Consider the following 19,842-nt stretch of genomic DNA (forward strand, 5'->3'; position numbering starts at 1 on the left):
GGCGGGAGCGAGGAGACGCCGAGGCACGCTGTGGATGCATCGCACTCTGAATCAATGTGCGGGTAACGCTGCAGCTGTACGTGCGTCTGTGTGTCTGTGGGGGAGGAGGAGGGGCACGTACACCGAGAGCGAGAGGGGAGGTGCGGACCGGCTTTTTCCCTTCTTCCGGCAAAGAACGAACAGGGAAGCGGGAGACGTGCCGTGCGAGTGGTGGTGTTGTATGGCCGTTCGTCCCTGCGACTGATGTAAAGTGGTGCCCTGGAGGATGAAGAGGATGCCGCCTTTGTATTCGTTTTCGACTCACCGCGCGCGTTCTCTCTCCCTCTTCCTCTCCCTCTCCCCAGGGGTGGGGGAGTGGCGTGTGGTTGTTTGGGGGGGGGCTAGGGAGGGTGCTGTTGCCGTTGCTGCTAGGCTGGCCGACACGACGATGTGGCAGCACAACCACAACCCTGCGAAACAGAAAAGGAAGCAGCACAGGTTTCTCTTTCATCTGTTGACCGATGAAGAGATACGCGTCAGCGAGGTGTGTTTTGTTTGTTCTTTGTTATGTTTACGGTGCCACGGATGTGAGGCACCTCGAGAGTCAGCACGAGAAGACGAAAAAGGCTAACCCACAGGAGTGTAGACTCTGATCAGCTGGGATGCTCACCTGGGCGCTCGGGCCAGTGTCTCGTTGGCGCCCAATAAGAGCATTTCGAGGTTGGCGAAGGCGCCTTGGAGGAGGACCATCTGTGCGTGGTGAAGGGAACGGTGTTGCTCTCTTTCTGCTGCTTCGACAACACCCCTCGTCTCCCTGCAGCATGCGCTTTGGACCGCTCCGTCCTGTCGCGCGGCCGCCGGGCCGGGCTTGCTCTCCCCTCTGTTGTGTGTGGCTTCTGCCCATCACGAAGGTGCTTCGGCCTTTTTTACATGCCCGCACCCGGACGTGTCCTCCGCTTGCGGGGCTCACATCTCCCGCCCATCGGTTCTAGCCCTCCCTTCCCTCCTCTCTTTTGAAGGGTCCAAGCAGTCTGCACCGCTTCGTACTTCTCTTTCTTTCCTCAACTCATCTCTCCTCTTTTTTTGCGTTCAAAAAACGCTCTCTCTGATCGGGGGCTCTGTCAGGGGGGGGGCTCCAACTGCACGGAAGGGACTCGCGTGAGTGGACTGGTGCCCGCCGGTCGACGCTATTCAGTGTATTTCATGCACGAAGGTGCTCGGCACACACAGCTACGAATTCGACAACTTATCTCCTTACACGCGCGCTGCTTAGAAGCAGCTGCAGAGGACGGAAGGAAGCAGGAAAAGGGCACCTATGCTGGGCCTTGGTAGCTGCGGCAGCGCCGCCGCCGCTGCGATCGCAGAGAGCCGCGTCGATGTGTGTCGTCGCCGCACCACCACCACCCCGACCCCGACCATCAGCTCATCCGCCATGAGGCAAAGCTTTTCACATACACAGCCATCCTGCGATGCCTCCTTTGCCTTCACCCTCGTCTCAGCCGACGACATTTCTTTTCATTGTTGTGTCACAGCGTACATGTGCGCCCACTCACTGTACCTTCGAAGTGCTCGTGATGTCGGCGCGTCGGAGGGGTCAGTGCCCGTTGGCTCCGCGCAAGCCGTCCGCGACTACATCGCCTACCTTCAGTACAGCGACCTTCGCAAGCAGCTCGCTGCGGAGCTGGCAAAACCCACTGCCGCGGCGGGCGCTACGGCCACGGGGGCTCCCCTACCGCCAGTGGCTCCTTTGGTCGGAGTTCCACCGGCAGAGCATAGCCTACGAGGAGATGGAGCACGAGACGAATGCGATACGGCGAAGTCCTGGCTGTTCCCATGGGATGAGGATGAAATAGGCCGAGACGGCGCTCATGGCTACGTTGTTCAGCCCCTCGACTGCGATCGCGCGTATGCACTTCACGCGAACCGGCTGCGGCACTGGTTCACTGCGGCGGAACTGGCTTCTTTTCGCGGGAAAACTGTTCTGGAGGATGCAGCACTTGCAGGGACGGGCGGTGGCCGTCGCGGTCGGTCACCTGTGGCGGCGACAGCCTCGCCAGTGCCGGAAACGGCGAGCGCGCCGATGCTTCCATCTTCTACTGCTGCTCTTCCGCTGGAGCTGCCGCCTCCAGCCGTGACCCCAGTGGATGCACCACAGAGCGCGCACCATCTGCACCATTCGCCACAGAGTTTTACTGCCACTCCATCCTCTTCGTCGTCCGCCTCTTCCACTTCTCTTACGTCTTCCGTGTCAACAGCGTCTCTGGAGGCGTATGAGAGCGCGGCGCGAGCTACCAGCGGCGTTGATGGCGGCCCCCACGACCGGCGCCAACGGACGTACCTTGGCGAGGAGCTCGGCTACGGTGAGTTCGTGGCCTTGGGAGACCCGGAGGGCCTGTTTTTCATCGAGCACGTTCTGTTGGCACACGAACCGACGCAGGGGTCGCACCCTGCGTCGAAAGCGGGGACGCGGTGGACGGGTGGCGATTTAGACAAGGCGACAAAGGACAGAGAGCAGGGCTTGTCATCGCAGAGCTCACAAGGTGTCCGCTCCGCTCCCGAAGCGTCACAGACGACTGCCGCAAGTACGGCCGCGGCCTCTGCGCCATCGCTCCCGTCGAATGCTGACCCAATCGTCACACTAACAGCGCGCCAGCAGTGTCGCCTGCTGGAGCTCATCTCTGTTGCCGATTTTATGGGGACCCAGTCGCTGGTGGAGCTTTGTGCGACGTACCTGGCAGCATGGTTGATGAACCGCACAGACGAAGAAATCGTTCAGTCCTTCCTCACGACAGCAGGCCCGAGTAGTGCTGCCGCCGATGCGGGTGCGTCCTCTGCGCCAACGTCATTCAAGGTCACGGGCGCTGCATCCTTCAACGAGCCTTGGATAGCGCCGTTGCTGAGAGACGACGTCGCGCCCGACAAGTCTAGCGAGGCTGCCAACATGTCGCTCCCGTCTGCAGGCGTGACATCCACGTCTGGAGTGGTCAAACCGCGCATGGAGACGGCGACAGCTGCTGCGGTGAAGAAGCGCAACGCCGCCGCAGCGGCCGCCGTGCCAAAGCAGGCGGGCAAGCAAAAGGGCAACCACGCCGGCTCAACAGACGCAGCCGCTGCGGGGCCTTTGAAGTACGCTGGAGGCGATAGGGGCACCACCACTGCGTCAGCCGCCGTTGACCCTGCACAGGCACCTCTCCTGCTGACAGACGATCAACGACTAGTGCTCCTGCGGCAGATGAAGCGCGACAACTCCATTATCGTGTCACCCTATTGACCCTAACAACGGCGCGCGGCTGACGACGCTAGGGATACTGCTTCGCCGTCTCCATGGCCGTGCTCAGTGTCACTGCAGCCGTTGCTGCTCTCCCCTTCACTGTTTGTGTTAACTGCAGGCAACACAGCTTTGGGAGCAAACGGCGGAAAGCCTGTGTAGCTGAGTGGTGGGAAGGCACAGAGGCAGGCGGCGGCGAGCGAAGTTTTTCCGCGCAGGGGCCTTTCCAGCCTCTCTCCTACCTCAGCGCGCCACCTGCTCCCTCTTCGCCTTTGACCTCGCTGTCTGCGACCGTCGTGTGCTCATCTCCTCTTTGGGTTTCTTTTTGTTCTACGTGCACCCCGCTCTTCTGATGGCACACGCTCTGCCCAGTACTCCCCCCCCGGGCTGCTGGGGTGCTCGCTGGCTGAGAAAACAAAAAAGCGAAAATCGTCCTCCTCCTCCTCCCCCTCCCCAACGAAGACTGACACAGCCAGGTAGCAAGGGACTGAGGCGTGCTCCGCTGCCCGCATGTCGGGTGCTGTGATTGTGTGGTCATCTGGGCTGATGAAGTATATATATAGATAGATACATAGTTTCAAAGACAGAGTCACACCGGCGGCGCTGATGTGATGCTGACACAGCCATCCCCACCTCGTGCGAAAGGCAACCATGGACACTTCAAAGAAAGGGAGGAGGAGGAGGGGGGCATACGGTGGTGTTTGTTTCGCAGTGATGATATCTCTCTATCTATATGCGCCAGTGAAAACTCTCCTCCCCTGCCTCAACCCTCTCTTTCTCTCTGTGTGTGTTGCACGGGATGGTTTGTGCCTGGTTTCCGTTGGCCGTCATTCCTGTTGCTCACTTATCTCCCCCGCGCATACATGCCTCTTTCTGTTCTCTATCTCCCATCTTCACAGTCAGCATCTCTCTCTCAGCGTGTGAGGCGAGAGGACGACCTTTTTTGTTCCACAAGTGCTGCTGCAGTTTCTGCCGCTGCTGCAGCTTTTCACTCCTCCTCTCCCTCTGTGAAGTGCGTTGTGTGCCCACCTCCACCCGCCCGTTGGCCGCCATGCTCGTTCGTGGCGCCTTCACGCTAGGGAAGGCGGAAAACGCCTGCCAGTGGTACTACCGAATTGGCTTCTTTGGCCTGCCTTGGCTGTGGGCCGTTCTCTGGCTGTTCTTCCGCCACTACGAGGACGAGAGCGAATTGATTCGCTGGTATGTGGAGCGGGCGAGGCGTTACAGCATATTAGGTGGGGCGGTGTTCGTGATCGTGTCCGTTGCCTTTCTCTTTGTCATCCCACCGACGAGCCCGATCTGGGTGATTGCGCCCTTCCAGGACACCTTCCAGTGGGGATACTTCGCAGTGAACGCGTCAGAGGTGGCAGGCGCGCAGAACACCAGCTCCAGTGGCTAAAGCTGTGCACCTTTTCTGCGCAAAGGAAGGGCTCGCTGCGCAACTTAGATAAGCAGCGCAGCTGCTGTCTGCTACTTCACCGTGAGGTGCTGGGAGGGGCGCATGCCTTGCGTGCTTTCACTCTCGTGAGCTGGAGAACTGCGCCTGCTTTCAGATGCCTCTGCCGCTGCTGCGAGTGCTGCTACTTGACACGTGTGTGTTCCCGACTCTCTGCAGCGCTCAATTCTCTTTTTTATGTGTTTGCCTCTCCGTCAATGGCTGCGCTGACGCGAGAAAGGGACGCACAAAGACGGCTACGATGTCGCGTGGCTCGTTGGTGTTTCATTTTTCAGAGAGGCGGAGGAAGACGGCGCCAGGGAAGGTCAGTGCTGCTCTCTTTTGGCCGATGCGCGTTGTGCGTTTTCGTGTATGTCTGTGCTTCGTCTGTCCTCTTTGACTCGCTTTGGGTTGGGCGAGTAGACGCGCGGCCAGTGCCGGAAAATGAACGTGAATGACGACGTCGCTCATCATTCTGCAGTGGATGTGCGGTTGTGTCGGCACGCGCGTGTCGGGGAAAGAAAAACGGCTTTCACGAGCTGATGCCCCCCCCCCCTCAGGAGCGCCTCTTCCCTTGTGCCAACTCTCTACCTCTTCGAGTGGCCCCCTTCTCGCAGGTACGATGTAGGCATGCGAAGAGGGGGAACGAGGACGTAGAAGGTTCAGCGGGCCTCAGTTGTGGTGCCTCTCTGAGGGTCCCGAGAGGGGTTGAGGGGTTGGGCTGCGTTGGGCATTAGGAAACGGGTGATCTCTGCCCAGCCCCCTCCCCTTTTTACGCCTCTTGCACATCTTGCTCACGTCCTCTAAGGTCACCTTGCCTTTGCTTCCCAGCCGCCATGCCGTCTTTGTTGTCGCTCCGCCGCAGCTTCTCCCCCACCTTCCCGCCCCTTCGTAGGCATGTGCACTCTCTGTGTGACTAGTCGTCCCCTCACGCCGCCGCGACATCTGTACTCGGTCCCGAACGGTACCGAGCTCATACAGAAGCATCTTTATTGCTGTCTGACGGTGTCGATTCTATGACGAATAGGTCAACACATCTGCGCACACACAACCACAGCTCACCCACCTCTGTTGCGCTACGGCTATGTCTGGCAACGGGGACCGGCGGAACACTGTTTGGCGCCGTTCCGCCCACTGCATTGTCACTGCACGCGGCACGGGCTGAGTCCCAGATCGCGCTTGGAATCACCGCAACGCGGCAAAAAGCAGAAAAGCTGTAGGTGAGAAGCACAGTGTTGTCGAATCACCGACACGATGCATCATGAGCGAGTATGGTCGGGGTCATGGCTGCAGGTCTCTTCGGCATAGCGTCAGCCCACACCTCTCCGCCGACACTGAGACTGAGCCAGCCGTACCCGAGAGCAGGCTGTGCAGGGTGCTTGGCTTCCCCACAAAGAGTGGGAGGGGGGGGGGAGGCACTGGGTACTGTGTGATACCGCGGTGAGGCGGCGGGCAATTCGGTACACACACACGCACATACAAAATATCAATCACCTAGCGTCTACCGGGATGCCACTACCATCCCCCTTGTCGGGTTTCACTTCCCCATTTACTGTGGGCGTCGTTCACCAAGTGACGCTCCTTTTTTTTCCTGTCGCGTGCTCTCGGGCTGCTGACTCCATTGCTGGCGCATTTTAGTTGTCTCTGCGCCCATCCCTCGCCACGCCCCTGTCAACGCTCACCCTCCCATCTTTCGCATCATCTCTGTTCTGTTCTCCCCTCTCTATCCTTCTACGTGTTTGGCATACTCGCCGCCTCGTTTTGGGGAACCTTTTTCCGTGCACGGGAGCCTCGACTAGCATGCAAGCGCGCATACCCATACACCGAGACACACACACACACACACACACACACACACACACACACAGACCTATAAAAGCGCAGGGGCCCTCAACGCCTGTCTTTGCATAGAGACGTTCCACCGTGAGCGTTTCTGTACCTAGGCTATCTCTCCCCTCTCTACGCCTCTCTCCGTGAGCGTGTGTCAGCTTGTGCTGCCGCTGTACTTGGACCGCTGCTCTTGTCCTTGCGGACGCACTCGTGTGCGTGTGGTGTCGTCCTTCTCCCAGGGGACCCCCTTTTCGTTTTCCTGTTTATCTTTTTCCGCTGCCGTCTCTCTGCCTCTCGGTGGATTTCAGCTCTTTGGCATCGTTTGCTCAGCAGCAGCACGTCTACGCATCCCTTGTTGTAGCACTCGCCTCTCTGTCTGAGTGTTGTCCACGGCGCATCTTATCCCCTCCTCCCCTCTCCTTGTCTCTCGTGGCCTCTCTCATCCTCATCCCTCGCGTCGCTTGTTTCGTTGCTTATTTCTCTCCTTCTGACCACACACACATATATATTTCCGTGCTTTGCCTCCGCTGTCAATCTTCCTCCCCCCTCCGCCCATCAGCCTGACTCACTGCTCCTGCTCGGACGTGCTTCGTCCAGCTTCTTGAATCTCTTCCACCCATCCTAAATTCTTGTCGTTGCTGGGGGAGGTCATCCGTTTGCGTTTTTCTAGGCGACACGCACACAACGTCATCACCGACAAAAGCGTACACGGCTCATCCCCTTCCTCCCTGCTCGTTCCCGTGCAGTCCCCCTTGCCTCAATGTCGTCCTCCTTCCCTGCTGAGGCGTCCATGTGGATGCAGAACGCCGTTCACCTCGACACGGACCACAAATACGTGGAGGCGGAGGAGTGCTACACGAAGGCCATTTTTTTATTTCGGCAGGCCCTCTCGAACCCGAACATGGCGGACACCGAGCGACAGAAGCTCATGAATTACATGAGCGATGTGGCCAAGCGCATACAGCGGCTGCGCGCGCTGAACCGCACTTCTCAGAGTGCGCACTCGCCTGGGCCTAGTGGTTCTCCGGCCGGCTCGCTGGGGCGCCATGCGTCGTCTAGGCAGGCAAGCGAGCACACGTCTCCTCGTGGCTCCGACGCCGCCGCGACGGCCCTCGGCGCGCGGAATGCACGTGGTAAGACCGGCAAGACTGCACCCGCAGACGCCAAAAATGACATGAAAGTGCTGGACGCCATTCAAGTCAATCAAACCGATCCATTTCAGGCCAGCGACCCCAGCCCCAGCCCGTCCGCCACGTCGTCGATGTCGGGCAAGCGCACGTTGCCGCTGGCTTCCCCGACCCCTTCACCCTCGTCTGCGCCGCCAGGTAAGCCAACCTGCGGCAGCGACGGCGCGCCAGAAGGTGGCAAGCCAGGCGACAGCTCCGCGGCACCGCCAGCGTTGACGACTCCGCCACCACCTGACCCCTCGCAGCAGCTATTCGGCGTCGCGTCTCACTTTGCCCCTCGTACGTCCGAGATGGTCTACAAGGCGATTGGGATCTCGATTCAGCTTAGCCAGCAAGGGGAGCTCAAGCGGGCGGTAGATGTGCTGCAGCATGCCTACTCGCGGGGCAGCCGTGAGCGCAACAACCCTGGGAATTTCAAGGAGATTGGCGAGACGCTGAAGGTGATGCGCCAGAAGTACTACGCAAAACACCCGCCACGCTTCCTGCAGGACAACCCGATCCTGCCGAGCGAGATGGAGCTTCTGCGCAGGAGCGGCGTCACAAGCACGATCCTGCTTCCGCTCTGGGACGATGTGCAGGAGGGCTACGGAGCTGAGAACATCTTCATGCCCTGCGAGGGAGTTTGGGAGGACGCCTTCACACCAAAGCTGTGTCAGCGGCAAATCAGCTCTGGCGCCGTCCTCATGCACTTTTCCGGATACCGGCAGGCGGGGCTGGACTACACCATTGTGCGCGAGGCGGATCCACTGCACATTCGGCAGAGCGTCGTCGGCGACTGCTCACTCGTCTGCAGTCTCATGATCTGCGCCAGCTACCAGAAGCGCTTCCCGAACGCGAAGATCATCAGCAACGTCATCTACCCTCAAGACCGCGACGGCAACCCGATCTTGAACCCGAAGGGCAAGTACTGTGTAAAGATGCTCATCAACGGTATTACTCGCATCGTCACGGTGGACGATCGCCTGCCTGTGAACCCTCAGTCGAGGCGCTTTCTCTGCACGAGCAGCACGGATCCGAGCGAGTTGTGGGTGTCCATTATGGAAAAGGCGTTCGTCAAGGTGTGCGGCGGCAGCTACAACTTCCCCGGCAGCGTCAGCTACGCCGACCTGTACAAGCTAAGTGGGTGGCTGCCAGACTCGACGGCGTTCGACAAGCCCGAGTTCGACCGAGAGTTTCAGTGGCGGCGGCTTTATCAAAACTTCAAGGCCGGCGCTCTGCTCTTCACAGTCAGCACCCCTGTGGAGATGCCGGCAGCGGACGAAGCGCTCGGGCTCGCCGCAGGCCACGCGTATGCAGTGCTGGACATGCAGGAGGTGGGCAAGGAGCGTGTCATGCTGCTGCGCAACCCGTGGGGGAAGCAGGAGTGGAACGGCAAGTACGGCCGCCGAGACACCAGCGAGGCAAGCATCGCCGTCCGCGCCGCCTTTGATCTCAAACGCAAAGAGGAGGACATGGGCGTCTTCTGCATCGCCTACGATGATGTGGTGCGCTGCTTCGACAACTGCAGTCTGAGCTGGAACCCATACATGCTGTACCGCACCCCGGAGGGTGGGCCGCGCCGACCGGTGCGCATCGCGTGCCACGGCACCTTCGACTACACCCTCAGCACGGCGCTGTCGCCGCAGCTGCACATTGGTGTCGTCGACGCCCCGAAGCGCACGCGCATGCACCTGATCTTATCTCGCCACATCACCGACGTCTCGGAGTTTGGCCGACAGTACGAGAAGGACGACCACACGACACCGTACTTGGCCTTGAAGGTGTACGACGTGACTGACTACCCGTCTGTAGCGCAGCACCTTGGTGGCCATTGCTCGCTGGAGATGTGCTACTGCCGCCGCCTCGCCTCGAACTCGGACTTCAAGAACAGCATCGAGCCCCTCAACGATGTCATCTACCGCGCCTCGTCTGCGCGCACTTTCAGCTTCGACTGTCCCGCCGGCTCGAGCAATCTGGTGGTGGTCGTGTCGCGGACTGCCTCAAAGGAGCGGCAGCCTTTCAACTTCACCGTGACCCTGCACACGGAGCTGGAGCAGATGCGGCTGCCGCGGTTGCAGGGCAACTACGGCAGCGGCGCCGAGGACAAGAACTCCCTCCTGGCAAGCGCCAACGCCAACGCCGGGAGCCCGCACGCTGGAGTGTACATGCACATGATACCGACCTCCTCGCTCAAGTTCATGACGCGACTGTCAGGCGAGTGGGTAAAGGGCAAGACTTGCGGCGGCCGCACCGACGCCGCCACGTATGTCTTCAACCCGCAGTACCGCCTGCACCTGAACCAGCCCTCGCACGTGTCGCTGAGACTGGCTGTGACAGGGTGCGAGGTGCCGTGCTCGATTCAGATGATCAAGCCGATGTCGTCCAGCAAATACGAGGAGAACGAGGGCAGCGGCGGTACCAAGCGCAAGATGACTGACTTCGACGGCCGCGTCGGGAACGGCGCCAAGGCGGGCGAGCTTGTCCTTGAGAGCGCCCGCTACGCCTTTGGTGGTGCTGTTCTAGATAGCGCGCTGCCGTTCTGCGTCTGCTACGACCGCTACCGCTCCCTCGGCAAGCTGCAGTGGAGGGAGGCGAAGAAGGTGCTGGTGAACGTGACCGCCCCGAACCGGGCGCCGGAGTTCTTCATCGTCTACGACCTCGAGGACACCGACACCGTGGCGATGCTTCTCCTGAATGCCATAAAGAAGGGTTGCGCTGCCTCCCCACGCGACGCGCACTTTACCGTGAACGAGAAGCCGATCACGCTCGAGGCCACCATCGCGTCGCTCTTCCAGCTCGCGTCCTCCCTCGGCGGTGAATCCCTCGCCTCTGGCGGGGATGGCGCGACAACTGCGAAGTCTGTCACAGTAACCCTCACCCTGGACGGGAAGGCGGCGCCGATCGAGTCTGCCTCGAGCCCACCTGTGCGGAAGCTGAAGGAAGTCATGAGCGACATCGTCTCGGATGTGCTCAAGTGCTCGTCCCAGTTCAGCAGCTACGTGCCACGCCTGACGCATCTTGCCAGGCAGGCGAACAGTGCGCTGACCGGGGCCAGCGACGCCGACGTGCGAGCGTACATTCTCGAGCTCACCGCTTACCTTGGTGACTACGTGAAGCGGTGTGCCAGCGCGGTGCGGCCGGCACAGACGCCGCAGGCGCTGCTTCCGCTGCTTCCTGCCGGCGATTACACGGTCATTCCATCGTTATGGGAGAAGGGCAAGCCTGGCAGCTTTGAGGTGACGGTGGAGACGTCGCAGCCACACAAGGTGTCGGCGATTCCGGAGGAGGGGCACAACATGCAAGAGACGCTTGTGCGCGGCGCACTACGCCCCGTCGCTGCTTGCCTGAGCACCTCACTGATGAAGCCAAGGACAGTGCTCCGAATGAAGGATCCGTTCTTTGAGAACAGCAAGGTGCAGGTGCTCTGCCCCGCCCGCTCCGTCTTCATGAGTCGTCTCTTTGTCCTCATTGACATGGTGGATGCGGAGGCGAAGGGTCAGCCGGCCAAGGCCCCTGCCACGAACCTGAGCCTCTTCCGTGTGCACGACACGTCATCGATGGAGCTGGTGTGTGCGTCAGACGAGTACTCCCACGGCGGTGTGTCAACCCCACCTGTGGAGCTGGAGGCGAAGACGCAGTATCTGCTCGTGGTGAGCGCGAAGGAGAGCGTGGCTGACAAGTTCCTCCTCCGCATCTATACCAGCGGCAGCTGCATCGCTCAGCTGGCGAACTGAACAAGACCCACGCCGGGAGCGGGCGATGCGGGTGGGAGAGCAGCGGAGATGAAGGAGGAATCGAGCGCCTGTGTGCATCCAGCGCTGTGCCAAGTCAGACCCACGAATATGCACGGTCGGCACTCCCCGCGCGCCATGCGGGGGACGCTTTATGAACTGTCTCATCTCTTTCGTTCACAGGTCTCTGCGCCTGCCGCAGATGCGCGCATCCTCTGCGCCGCCCATCTCGTCCTCTCTCCTTACCGATGCCGTCGTTGCACTTCACTGCCGTACGAAGCGCCGGCTGGTGTGCTCTGACGCGCTCTTCTGTTTTTCGTTCGTCTTCCACGTTTGGAAGTGCCGCGCTTTCCACTTCCGTGTGTGGGCCGCACACGAAACACCTCGTTCTGATTCATGTGCTGATGGCGTTCTGCTTTGTTCTTGTTCACGTTATATATGTCCGCTCATGACGTGTGCATCGTGCATCGTGCGGATGTGTGTGTGTGTGTCGGTGTGTGTGTAGGCAGGTAAGCTAACACCACACAGAGGGAGAGAAGAAAAAAATAAAAAACAGTGATGGCGTGAGCATGGGAATCACCGTTGGGCTGTGCAACCTGATGCGGTCATGGTCGTTGCCCACGATCCACATGCTCCCGCACGCGCTGATGTATGTGTAGTGATCCTATGCGCGTCCGGGTGTGTGGGCGCTTGTGCGGAGAGTTTTGTCTTTTGAGTCTCTCTCCTTTTTTTCCGTTCACTTTGGCTCATTGAATGGCGGCTGTGGAAAGGGCGTTGGGTACCACGTATGTTGCCGCCACCCTCTTTATCCTTGTCCGTTTTTCAGCTCCGCTACGGGGTATAGATGTTGGGTGCTCATCCACGTCTGTACATCTTCCCGTACAAGGTGTACCCAAGAAGGGTGAGCGATGTCGCATCTCGCTTCTCCTCTCCTCCCTCTTGTTCTCTTCCGCAGCTCGTCAGTGGGACCAGCCCCCCCCCCCCCCCCACTCCGACGGCACTGAGAGAAAGAATAATATTCATACACCGAGATTCCCAGCAGGGGCCGACTCGTGTACTCCCCACATCGTGTACGCAACATTGGCTTCCCCCTCCCACACGCATGCCGGACCGGCCCCGGAGTGGCGTTGTAATGCGATTATGCACGCCTTCCCCACCTGCGCATGGCCTCCTTGCCCTCCATACAAAAACGCCACCACTCTGAAGTTGACAGGCTTCGACGAGGACTGCATGGCCCTTCAATCAGGACGGCATTGCAGAAGGCTAATTGAGGGACTCCCCATTGGGAAGACTCCGATGGCTCGTGCTGCCGCGCCCCAACGCAGCCATCATACGACTCTTTCGAAATGAAGACGAACTCCCCCGACGCGTCCATGACGCAGCTCGAAGAGGACGAACACAGTAGGCTCCTGCCAGAGCCGCTTCCGTGGCTTCTCTACCTGGGAGGAGGATGAAGGGACGAGCGAAGAGAGCCGCCACCTTGCCTTGAAGCGGGCTGGAGGCGATCAGGGAGTCCCCCCACTTGCGAGCTTGAGCACCCTGAAGAGAACGCGAGGAAGCTCATCCGCGTCTCTTCGGTGGCGTGCGAGAAGCTGGTCAGCGACGTCGGGTCGGTTCAAGAATTCCGCTCTGTCATGGAAGGCGTGTGAGCTTGACATGGCCAAACTGCGCACTGCGCGCACACGCCCCACAGCAGTACCAGTCATCACCTTCCCGCCTCAAACACAATGGCCACCGCCTTACAACGCTGCCCCACTCACATGCGACATATACATGGCACAAGGGCGCTCCAATGGCGCTCGTATCCCCGAAGGATGACCACGAGCAGAGGGCAGCATCCGAATGAGAAGACGCAGGTGCTCCCCACGCCTCGCATACGCGTCATCTTGCTCCCGTGCAGGTGCTCGGCTTTCGAAGCCCGAAGAGGAGGAAGGGCGATCCTGCACGTCCTACAAGCCTTACCCGAGGCGCGAGCCCATTGACGCCTGGCCAGTAGTCAAGGAAGAGCGGAGGGGGAACTCCCTTGCCTACGGCACAGGTGAAATCGATGCACTTTGCAGATCTGTGTGGCGAGATGAAAAGCGAGGGGCCGCAACCAATGCAGCGCGCATGGGACGTACCCACGCCGCTATGGACAGACGCCGATGATGAGGCCACTCCCCTCACTGGCAGCAGCCATTAGGGTGCCGAGCGCACCTCCGAACCCTCTCCTTGGCTGGGCGTTCACCGTCGTGCAAGAGAAGAAAGGACGTCTCAGACAGCGGCACCTTCATTCTCTGGCCGCGACAAGTCAGCAGCTGGCCCGATGAGCAGCGTTACAACGCGGCGGTGGGTCTGGATGCACAGCCATGGGAACTTTGTCCTCGACGGCTGTGTGTGAGGGGCGAGGGTGTGACGGACCTGGCAAGGTCATCTTTTCCAGGTGCCTCTTTCTGTGCATCTGCGGCCGCTCTTGGGCCTGTGAACCAGGGACGGCTCCGTGCATCAGCGAAGAACGCACCCAATGAGCTTGGCCGTTGGCCCAGAGGTGATGCAGAATGGTGACAGCAACATCGCCCTGCCATCCTATGTGTGCCAAGCGATCCGTCTCCAAAACACTGGTGAAGGTCTGCATGGAAAACATCCAACGGACGGGTGGTCCACGGGCGGTGGAGGCTGCTCTGCAAGCGCCCCGAAGCGCTGCGGGAAAAGCTTAGCGTCACCTTGAGTGACGACGAGACCAGGGCCTGCAACATGTCTGCGTTGGCTGGCTTGGTGCTTGACGACAACTTTGGAACGGTTTGTGGTGAAAAACAGACGTGCACTCAGCCGAGCACCGATTCGATCAGGCCGCTGACCACCAAGAAGATGGGGATGGGGGCGGCTCATGGGTCACCTTTGGTGTGCCTCCCGAGTCGTGCACATGGCTCTTCACAAATTTTCTTTTCCTCACAATGACGCGCCGGATCTGTTCAAAAGTTGTTACGAGACCTCCACTGTGGTTTCCTGCAGGGGGGGGGTCTGTCCCACAGCGCACAAAGCGAACTCCGCTTGTGGCGCCAACGAGCAGCGCCGGATAAACCACGTCGCACCGCACGTCCCTTGGCGTCTGCCGCAGAGCACCGCCTTTCACATAGGTGGCAACACCAGGGGGACGGGAGGGGGAGGGGCGGTACGCATGCATCCGCATACGAAGCAGATGGTGGCCACCCGTCCCCGTTGAGGGGAAGGGGAGGGGTGTCCGATGCAAGTAGCATCAACTCGGCTGAACTCTGCGCGGCTCACTGTGCCTTGTCGGGCATCCACGCCATTAACAAGAAACAACAATGAGAGGCAGCGGCAGCACCACGCCTTCCCATCGACAGCACTCCGGCCATGTGATGCATGCTGCAACGCATGCATGGATGACTGTCCTCCCATACGCGGTCACTTCCGAAGTACATCAAGTCCGCTGCGACTCCCGCCGACGGTCGGAGCCGTGACCCCGCACACCACACGGTGAAGGGGTCTGACTAGCGACATGGCGAGGGACACGACGTGATGGATAAGACAAGGGAGGAACCTGCACTGCTCGAAGATGTCATCGAAGGGCGATAGACAGCGACCCTGTGAGAGCGGAATGCAGAGGCCGACCTCCCCCCACCTCACCCCAGCCTACTGAACCACATTGAGCACATTTGATAGGACCCTTCACGACCGGTTAGGCAACGGGGGATGGAGCCCCTCAAATCCGTGACCACCTTATCTTTCCTCTCTCCATGATCTCAGACTGGCGAGGGCACGAAGTATTCATCCGTGTGCGTGTGTGTGTGTGCGTATTTCTACCGGCACGTGGATACTCGGATAGTCGAGCGAGCGTGAGCCATTGCGAACTCTGCGGTGCCAGTGTCGACGGAGCATCTCTGCTGCTGATCACCTGGAAGAGCGAACTACGCGTCGTTCCGCAGCTGTGCACATGAACAAAAGGAAGAGCAAAATGCAAAAAACAGCAACAACAGAAAAGCATAGTAACTGAAGCGGTTGCTGGTGCAATGTAGTCAGTGGGAGACCTGGAGGCTGGCGCTGCGCTCTATCATGTTGCAGCGCCAGCTCGTTTCGTTGCTCGAGAGTGCCACCGTCTTGTGCTGTCGTTGTCTATGCACACACGCGCAAGAGGTGGTGCATAGACATGTATGCTGACGTGGACGCCGTCTCCATCCTCTGCGCGTGCACCTTGGCAATCTGAGTCGCCAAGACCGAGGAGGCCAATGGGGCCAGCCCCCGCTTTGCGCCGCGGTGGAAGTGACAGTACGGATCCGTCGCAGCCCCAAACGGGGCCCATGTTTGCTTTCTGCACGCGATGCACAAGAAGTGACACGACTGTCTGTCCAAGGATTCGGCATTTCTCTCTCTCTTCTCCACCATTCACTCTACCTGGGGTCCTATGGCCGCAGGCGCGCAAAAAAAAACAAAAAAGTGACTCGTGCGTGCACGCAAAGGCCGCCGCTCTTCGGCGTGGTTGTCTTTCCTTGCTCCTCGCACCCCTCCCCCTGTGTCTTATGCGCAGGTTTCTCTTGAGGGCAGCTCACGCACTCGCCCCCCGTCCTACTGGGCTCCCTCATCGGTCATACACAGACGGCCGTCAACTGCTCCATCGTTTTCCGGCGTTTCTAGTAACTCGCATATCCTGATTGCGCTTTTTTTTGTGTGTGTGTGTGTGTGTGCTGTGAGGCTGCAGGTGCACAGGCGAGGTGTTTGACGGGCCTACACAGGCCCACGCGTCCCACTCGTGGCACCACAGCGTCCCTGCCGTTATTCCGAGCAGCAGCAGCAGCAGAATCGGCGGGTCTGCCTGTTTTTTTTTTCTGTTGGAAGGAGGCGGTGCTTACCAGCAATATGCTCAAAAAGCTGACCGCTCGGCAGTACGCCCAGGTGCGGTGTCTGCTCATTGCGGCACACATCACTACCTTTGTCTTTTCTCTCGGCATGCTCGTTGTCGCCGTGTTGAAGCGGTTCCGCTACCTGGGCTACTTCAGGATTGTGACTGAGCCGGACAGGGACGTGAACATCTCCAGTGGCCTCATGGTTGCCAGCGGCGCCGTCGCACTCGTTCAGCCATTGCTCTTTTTCTGCATACATGTTGTGTACCCCCTTGTCCGTCAGCGGCAGTGGGCCGTGCAGTATGATCGCATGCGACGCAGCGCGGGGACTGGGCAACAGGAACAGCAGGCGCAGCAGCCAATTCATGCCTTGCATGCGGAATTTTTATGTCACCAAAGTGCTCCGACTCATTTCGTGCGCACGTCGGCTCTCACTGTTCACGACTCGCACTTGCACCCCCCGCTAAGCAGGATACACATCGAAGCGGAGGGGGCGCCACAGGGCAAAGCGGGCGCTGCTACAGAGGCTTCTACCGCTACCGCTACTACCTCTACTGCTACTACCTCTACTGCCGCGGCGGCTGCGTTCGATACCTCCCCCTCCAAGCCAGGACTAAAGCCTCCACAACCGGGATCTCCCCTGTCGCTAGAGGCGTCGTCTGGCCCGCCGCAGCAGCTGGAGTCGCAAGGTGCCCGCTTTTTCCCCACACCTCCGCAAAACGCGCGGGTGGCGCCGGGGGGCAGTTGTGTGACGGTGGCACACAAAACAGGATCTCACCTTTTCTCATTTCCGCCCATTTCGGAGACCGAGGCGGATGTGGTCAATCCAATGACGTTGGTCTCTCCCTCGCCAAGTGTCAGGGAAGAGGCCCCAGAGCTGGGAGGCAAGATGCCTGTGGCTGCCGCGGTGCCGTCGGCGCGTTGCCTCACCAGCGGCTACCCGCCCTTTGGCGTTGGCAAGGTCCCTCCCAGCGTTGGCGCTGGTGAAGCGGTCACGTCTCGCGACAGATACGATGACGCGACAGCCGTGGTTGTGACGACAGCAGCAACCGCAGACGACGCTGGTGGCGGTGAATGCATTCCTGCTGTGTCTGACCCGGCTCCTTGGCTGCACTCTTACGTGACTCGCGCGATGGTGAAGTCGCCGGGCAGCGTTGCGATATATGGGTCCGGCGGAAAGGCATCGAGGCACCCGCACCGATGGTCGCCGGACACACTGGCACAACACACATTAGACACGCTGGACGACTTTGCTAGCAGCACCCTCGCTGTTGTCACGGAAGCCACACCAGATGATGCGGCATTCCGACCCAATGCCTCTGAGGCCCAGAGCACGACTAACCCGTTCCACGCCCCGCCGACTGTCTTTGCGAGCTCTTCGGTGCCGTCGCTGACGCCGCCGCTTTTCTCGATGCACCCCAACGACGCTAGCGACACCACCAATACTCAGCAGGCCTGCACAGACGCCTCCTCTGTCACGTCGTCACGACTCTCGGCTGCGGTGACCCCTACAGTGACGCCCAATGCGGAGGTGCCGCGTGCCGCTTCGGTCCGAGAGAGAGAAGTCGGGGTACTGTCTCGTGAGGAGGTGCTGCCACCAAAAGTGTCTAGCAATAACGCGTCGCAGCACGGCCAGCGTCACCTCAGCTGCTCGGGCGACTTGCCACGGCGCAGCGCTGCATCGGCGTTTTTGCGAGCGCTGGCGTGGTTCATGCCCACCTGCTTCACGGCGGAGGCGTCGCCATCACAAAGTCATCCGGCGAGGCGGCCGTCCGCCTCACTTCTGAGCTCCTCCGTTCGGCCTTTGCCGCCCGCGCTTCTTCACATGTACTTCAACTCCGAAACGATGTTCCTCTCGCTGCTCAGAGCCTACTACATCTTCGCGGGTGTCGGGATCCTTCTCATGTACTTCTTTGGCATGCTCTGGCTGGTACGTATAGAGCTGCAAGGGTTAAACAGTCTCGTGTCGATGGCAGAAGGATGGAGCAACGTCTTCATTTATCAAGACGTGACGCCTTCTGTCGATGCTGCCTTGTGCAGTGTGGAGTTGGACCGTAGATGCAGCGGTGGGTTGAGTCTCTGCAATGCAACGACGTATGCCAGCGCCGAGGCGGCGCACAACGTCAGCTGCCCCTTCTGTGAGGCATCGCAGCAGAGGTTGATCAGCACATTTACGCAGCTGTGCTCGATAGCGTACGATCCTAGCGTGCGATACACAAGGGCTTTCCTCATCTTTCTGACGCTCTCCGTTATTGCCAGCCTGGTATCTCTCTGCGTTGCGGTTTTCAGCTGCGGAACAGGTGTTCTGGCGAGTGTCGGCTACGCGGCTCTTTCGAAACGGGAGGAGGTGCTGGAGGCGGAGGTGATGCTGGAAACAGGAGGTATCTTCTCCCCTACCGAGAAGGCACAAGGGTTGCACTCTTCGTACCCACCGACGCGCGCCTCATCACCGCTGCTCCACGCGGCTGCTGCTGATGAGATATCGTCACCGACAACGCCGATGACCGTGGCGCCCTCACGCGAGCGACTTATGCACACATTCGAAGGCCTGCACGCTCCGTCGGCTGCACTGCTGCCACCGTTGTCGGTTGTCATGGCGGAGATGTCCAGCAGCGGCGGTTAGGTGGGGCCGCCGGTGAGGATGAAGGGGAGAGCGTCGTTGCCTCGCATGAATGAGGTGTGAAAGGTGTCGTCGCACTCCATGGTGGACGGCGCAGAAGACGCGAGCAGCCCGATGCAGATCCTTAACAACAACCTAGTGGCATCTGTGAAATAGAAGGTGGAGACAAGGGGAGAAAGGGGACAGTGCGGATGCCCCTCTTGCATGTACTATGCCCACCCCTTGCAGCTGTCGTGCCCTTCAAGGCCTATGCGCTCTGGGCTGGGGTGGTTACCTCCTCCCTCTCTAGTCGCCCTTCTGTCCTCTATTGCACTCTACCTTACTGACCGCACCACTTCCACTCGTTGTACCGTTTCGCTCCTACGCTTGGCGTCTGCACCTCTCCGCATGGGCCTTCTTTGGTGCCTTCGAGTTTGTGCTTCCGAGCGGATGCGCGTCTTGTTGTCTGCCTCGTGTGCTATGTTGTGGTCATTCTCTGCGCGCTTCCTCGTTCTTCTCTATGTATTTGACCTATTATTATTAATTATTTTTTTTTTCGCGTGTGCTTGTCGATGATGTGTGGCTTATCTGGATCTCTCGCCCGTTTCTGGTTTAAACTTAGGTGTGTGTGCGTATGTGTGTGTTGCCGCCACCATGGAACACCTTCTTTCTGTAGTTTGTGTCTTCTCCCTCTCCCTTTTCGGTGTGTGGGGGTGGGTTGGTGCGCATGGGCGTTGTGGCGTGTTTCAGGATCTCTTAGTGTCTCCTCGACGTTGGGCATGCTGTGGCGATGTATTCATTTTCTCGCGTGTGCGCGCGCTCTCGTTTCCGCGCTTTCTACTCAGCGGTGGGAGCGTTTGCGTGGATGTCCTTCGTGTGGGTCTCTGCTTAGGCTTCTGCACACTTACCGGTGCATCTCGATTAGCTTTCGAGGGGGTCAACTTCACGCCGGCATCCCCATAGCGCTTCTGCCGCACTCCGCCCCTCCTCCCGTCA

At 59.7% G+C, this 19,842-nt stretch overlaps 4 protein-coding genes across 4 annotated transcripts; all 4 read left to right on the forward strand.

Moving 5' to 3' along the window:
* Nucleotides 1-1,516: 1,516 nt before the first annotated feature.
* On the forward strand, nucleotides 1,517-3,250 carry LMXM_32_1990 (conserved hypothetical protein; the record flags this gene model as incomplete). The annotated part of the gene is made up of 1 exon (XM_003878405.1): nucleotides 1,517-3,250. The coding sequence occupies one exon, from the start codon at nucleotides 1,517-1,519 to the stop codon at nucleotides 3,248-3,250; it is 1,734 nt and encodes a 577-aa protein (XP_003878454.1).
* A 1,048-nt stretch (nucleotides 3,251-4,298) lies between these two features.
* On the forward strand, nucleotides 4,299-4,646 carry LMXM_32_2000 (conserved hypothetical protein; the record flags this gene model as incomplete). The annotated part of the gene is made up of 1 exon (XM_003878406.1): nucleotides 4,299-4,646. One exon carries the CDS (start codon nucleotides 4,299-4,301, stop codon nucleotides 4,644-4,646), a length of 348 nt encoding a protein of 115 aa, XP_003878455.1.
* Nucleotides 4,647-7,272: 2,626 nt separating this feature from the next.
* Nucleotides 7,273-11,412, forward strand: LMXM_32_2010 (calpain protease-like protein; the record flags this gene model as incomplete). The annotated part of the gene is made up of 1 exon (XM_003878407.1): nucleotides 7,273-11,412. The coding sequence occupies one exon, from the start codon at nucleotides 7,273-7,275 to the stop codon at nucleotides 11,410-11,412; it is 4,140 nt and encodes a 1,379-aa protein (XP_003878456.1).
* A 4,851-nt stretch (nucleotides 11,413-16,263) lies between these two features.
* Nucleotides 16,264-18,870, forward strand: LMXM_32_2020 (hypothetical protein, unknown function; the record flags this gene model as incomplete). Its single annotated transcript, XM_003878408.1, has 1 exon — nucleotides 16,264-18,870. The coding sequence occupies one exon, from the start codon at nucleotides 16,264-16,266 to the stop codon at nucleotides 18,868-18,870; it is 2,607 nt and encodes an 868-aa protein (XP_003878457.1).
* Nucleotides 18,871-19,842: the final 972 nt, after the last annotated feature.

This window comes from Leishmania mexicana, chromosome 32 (assembly GCF_000234665.1).
Source record: "Leishmania mexicana MHOM/GT/2001/U1103 complete genome, chromosome 32".
Classification (NCBI taxonomy): domain Eukaryota; phylum Euglenozoa; class Kinetoplastea; order Trypanosomatida; family Trypanosomatidae; genus Leishmania; species Leishmania mexicana.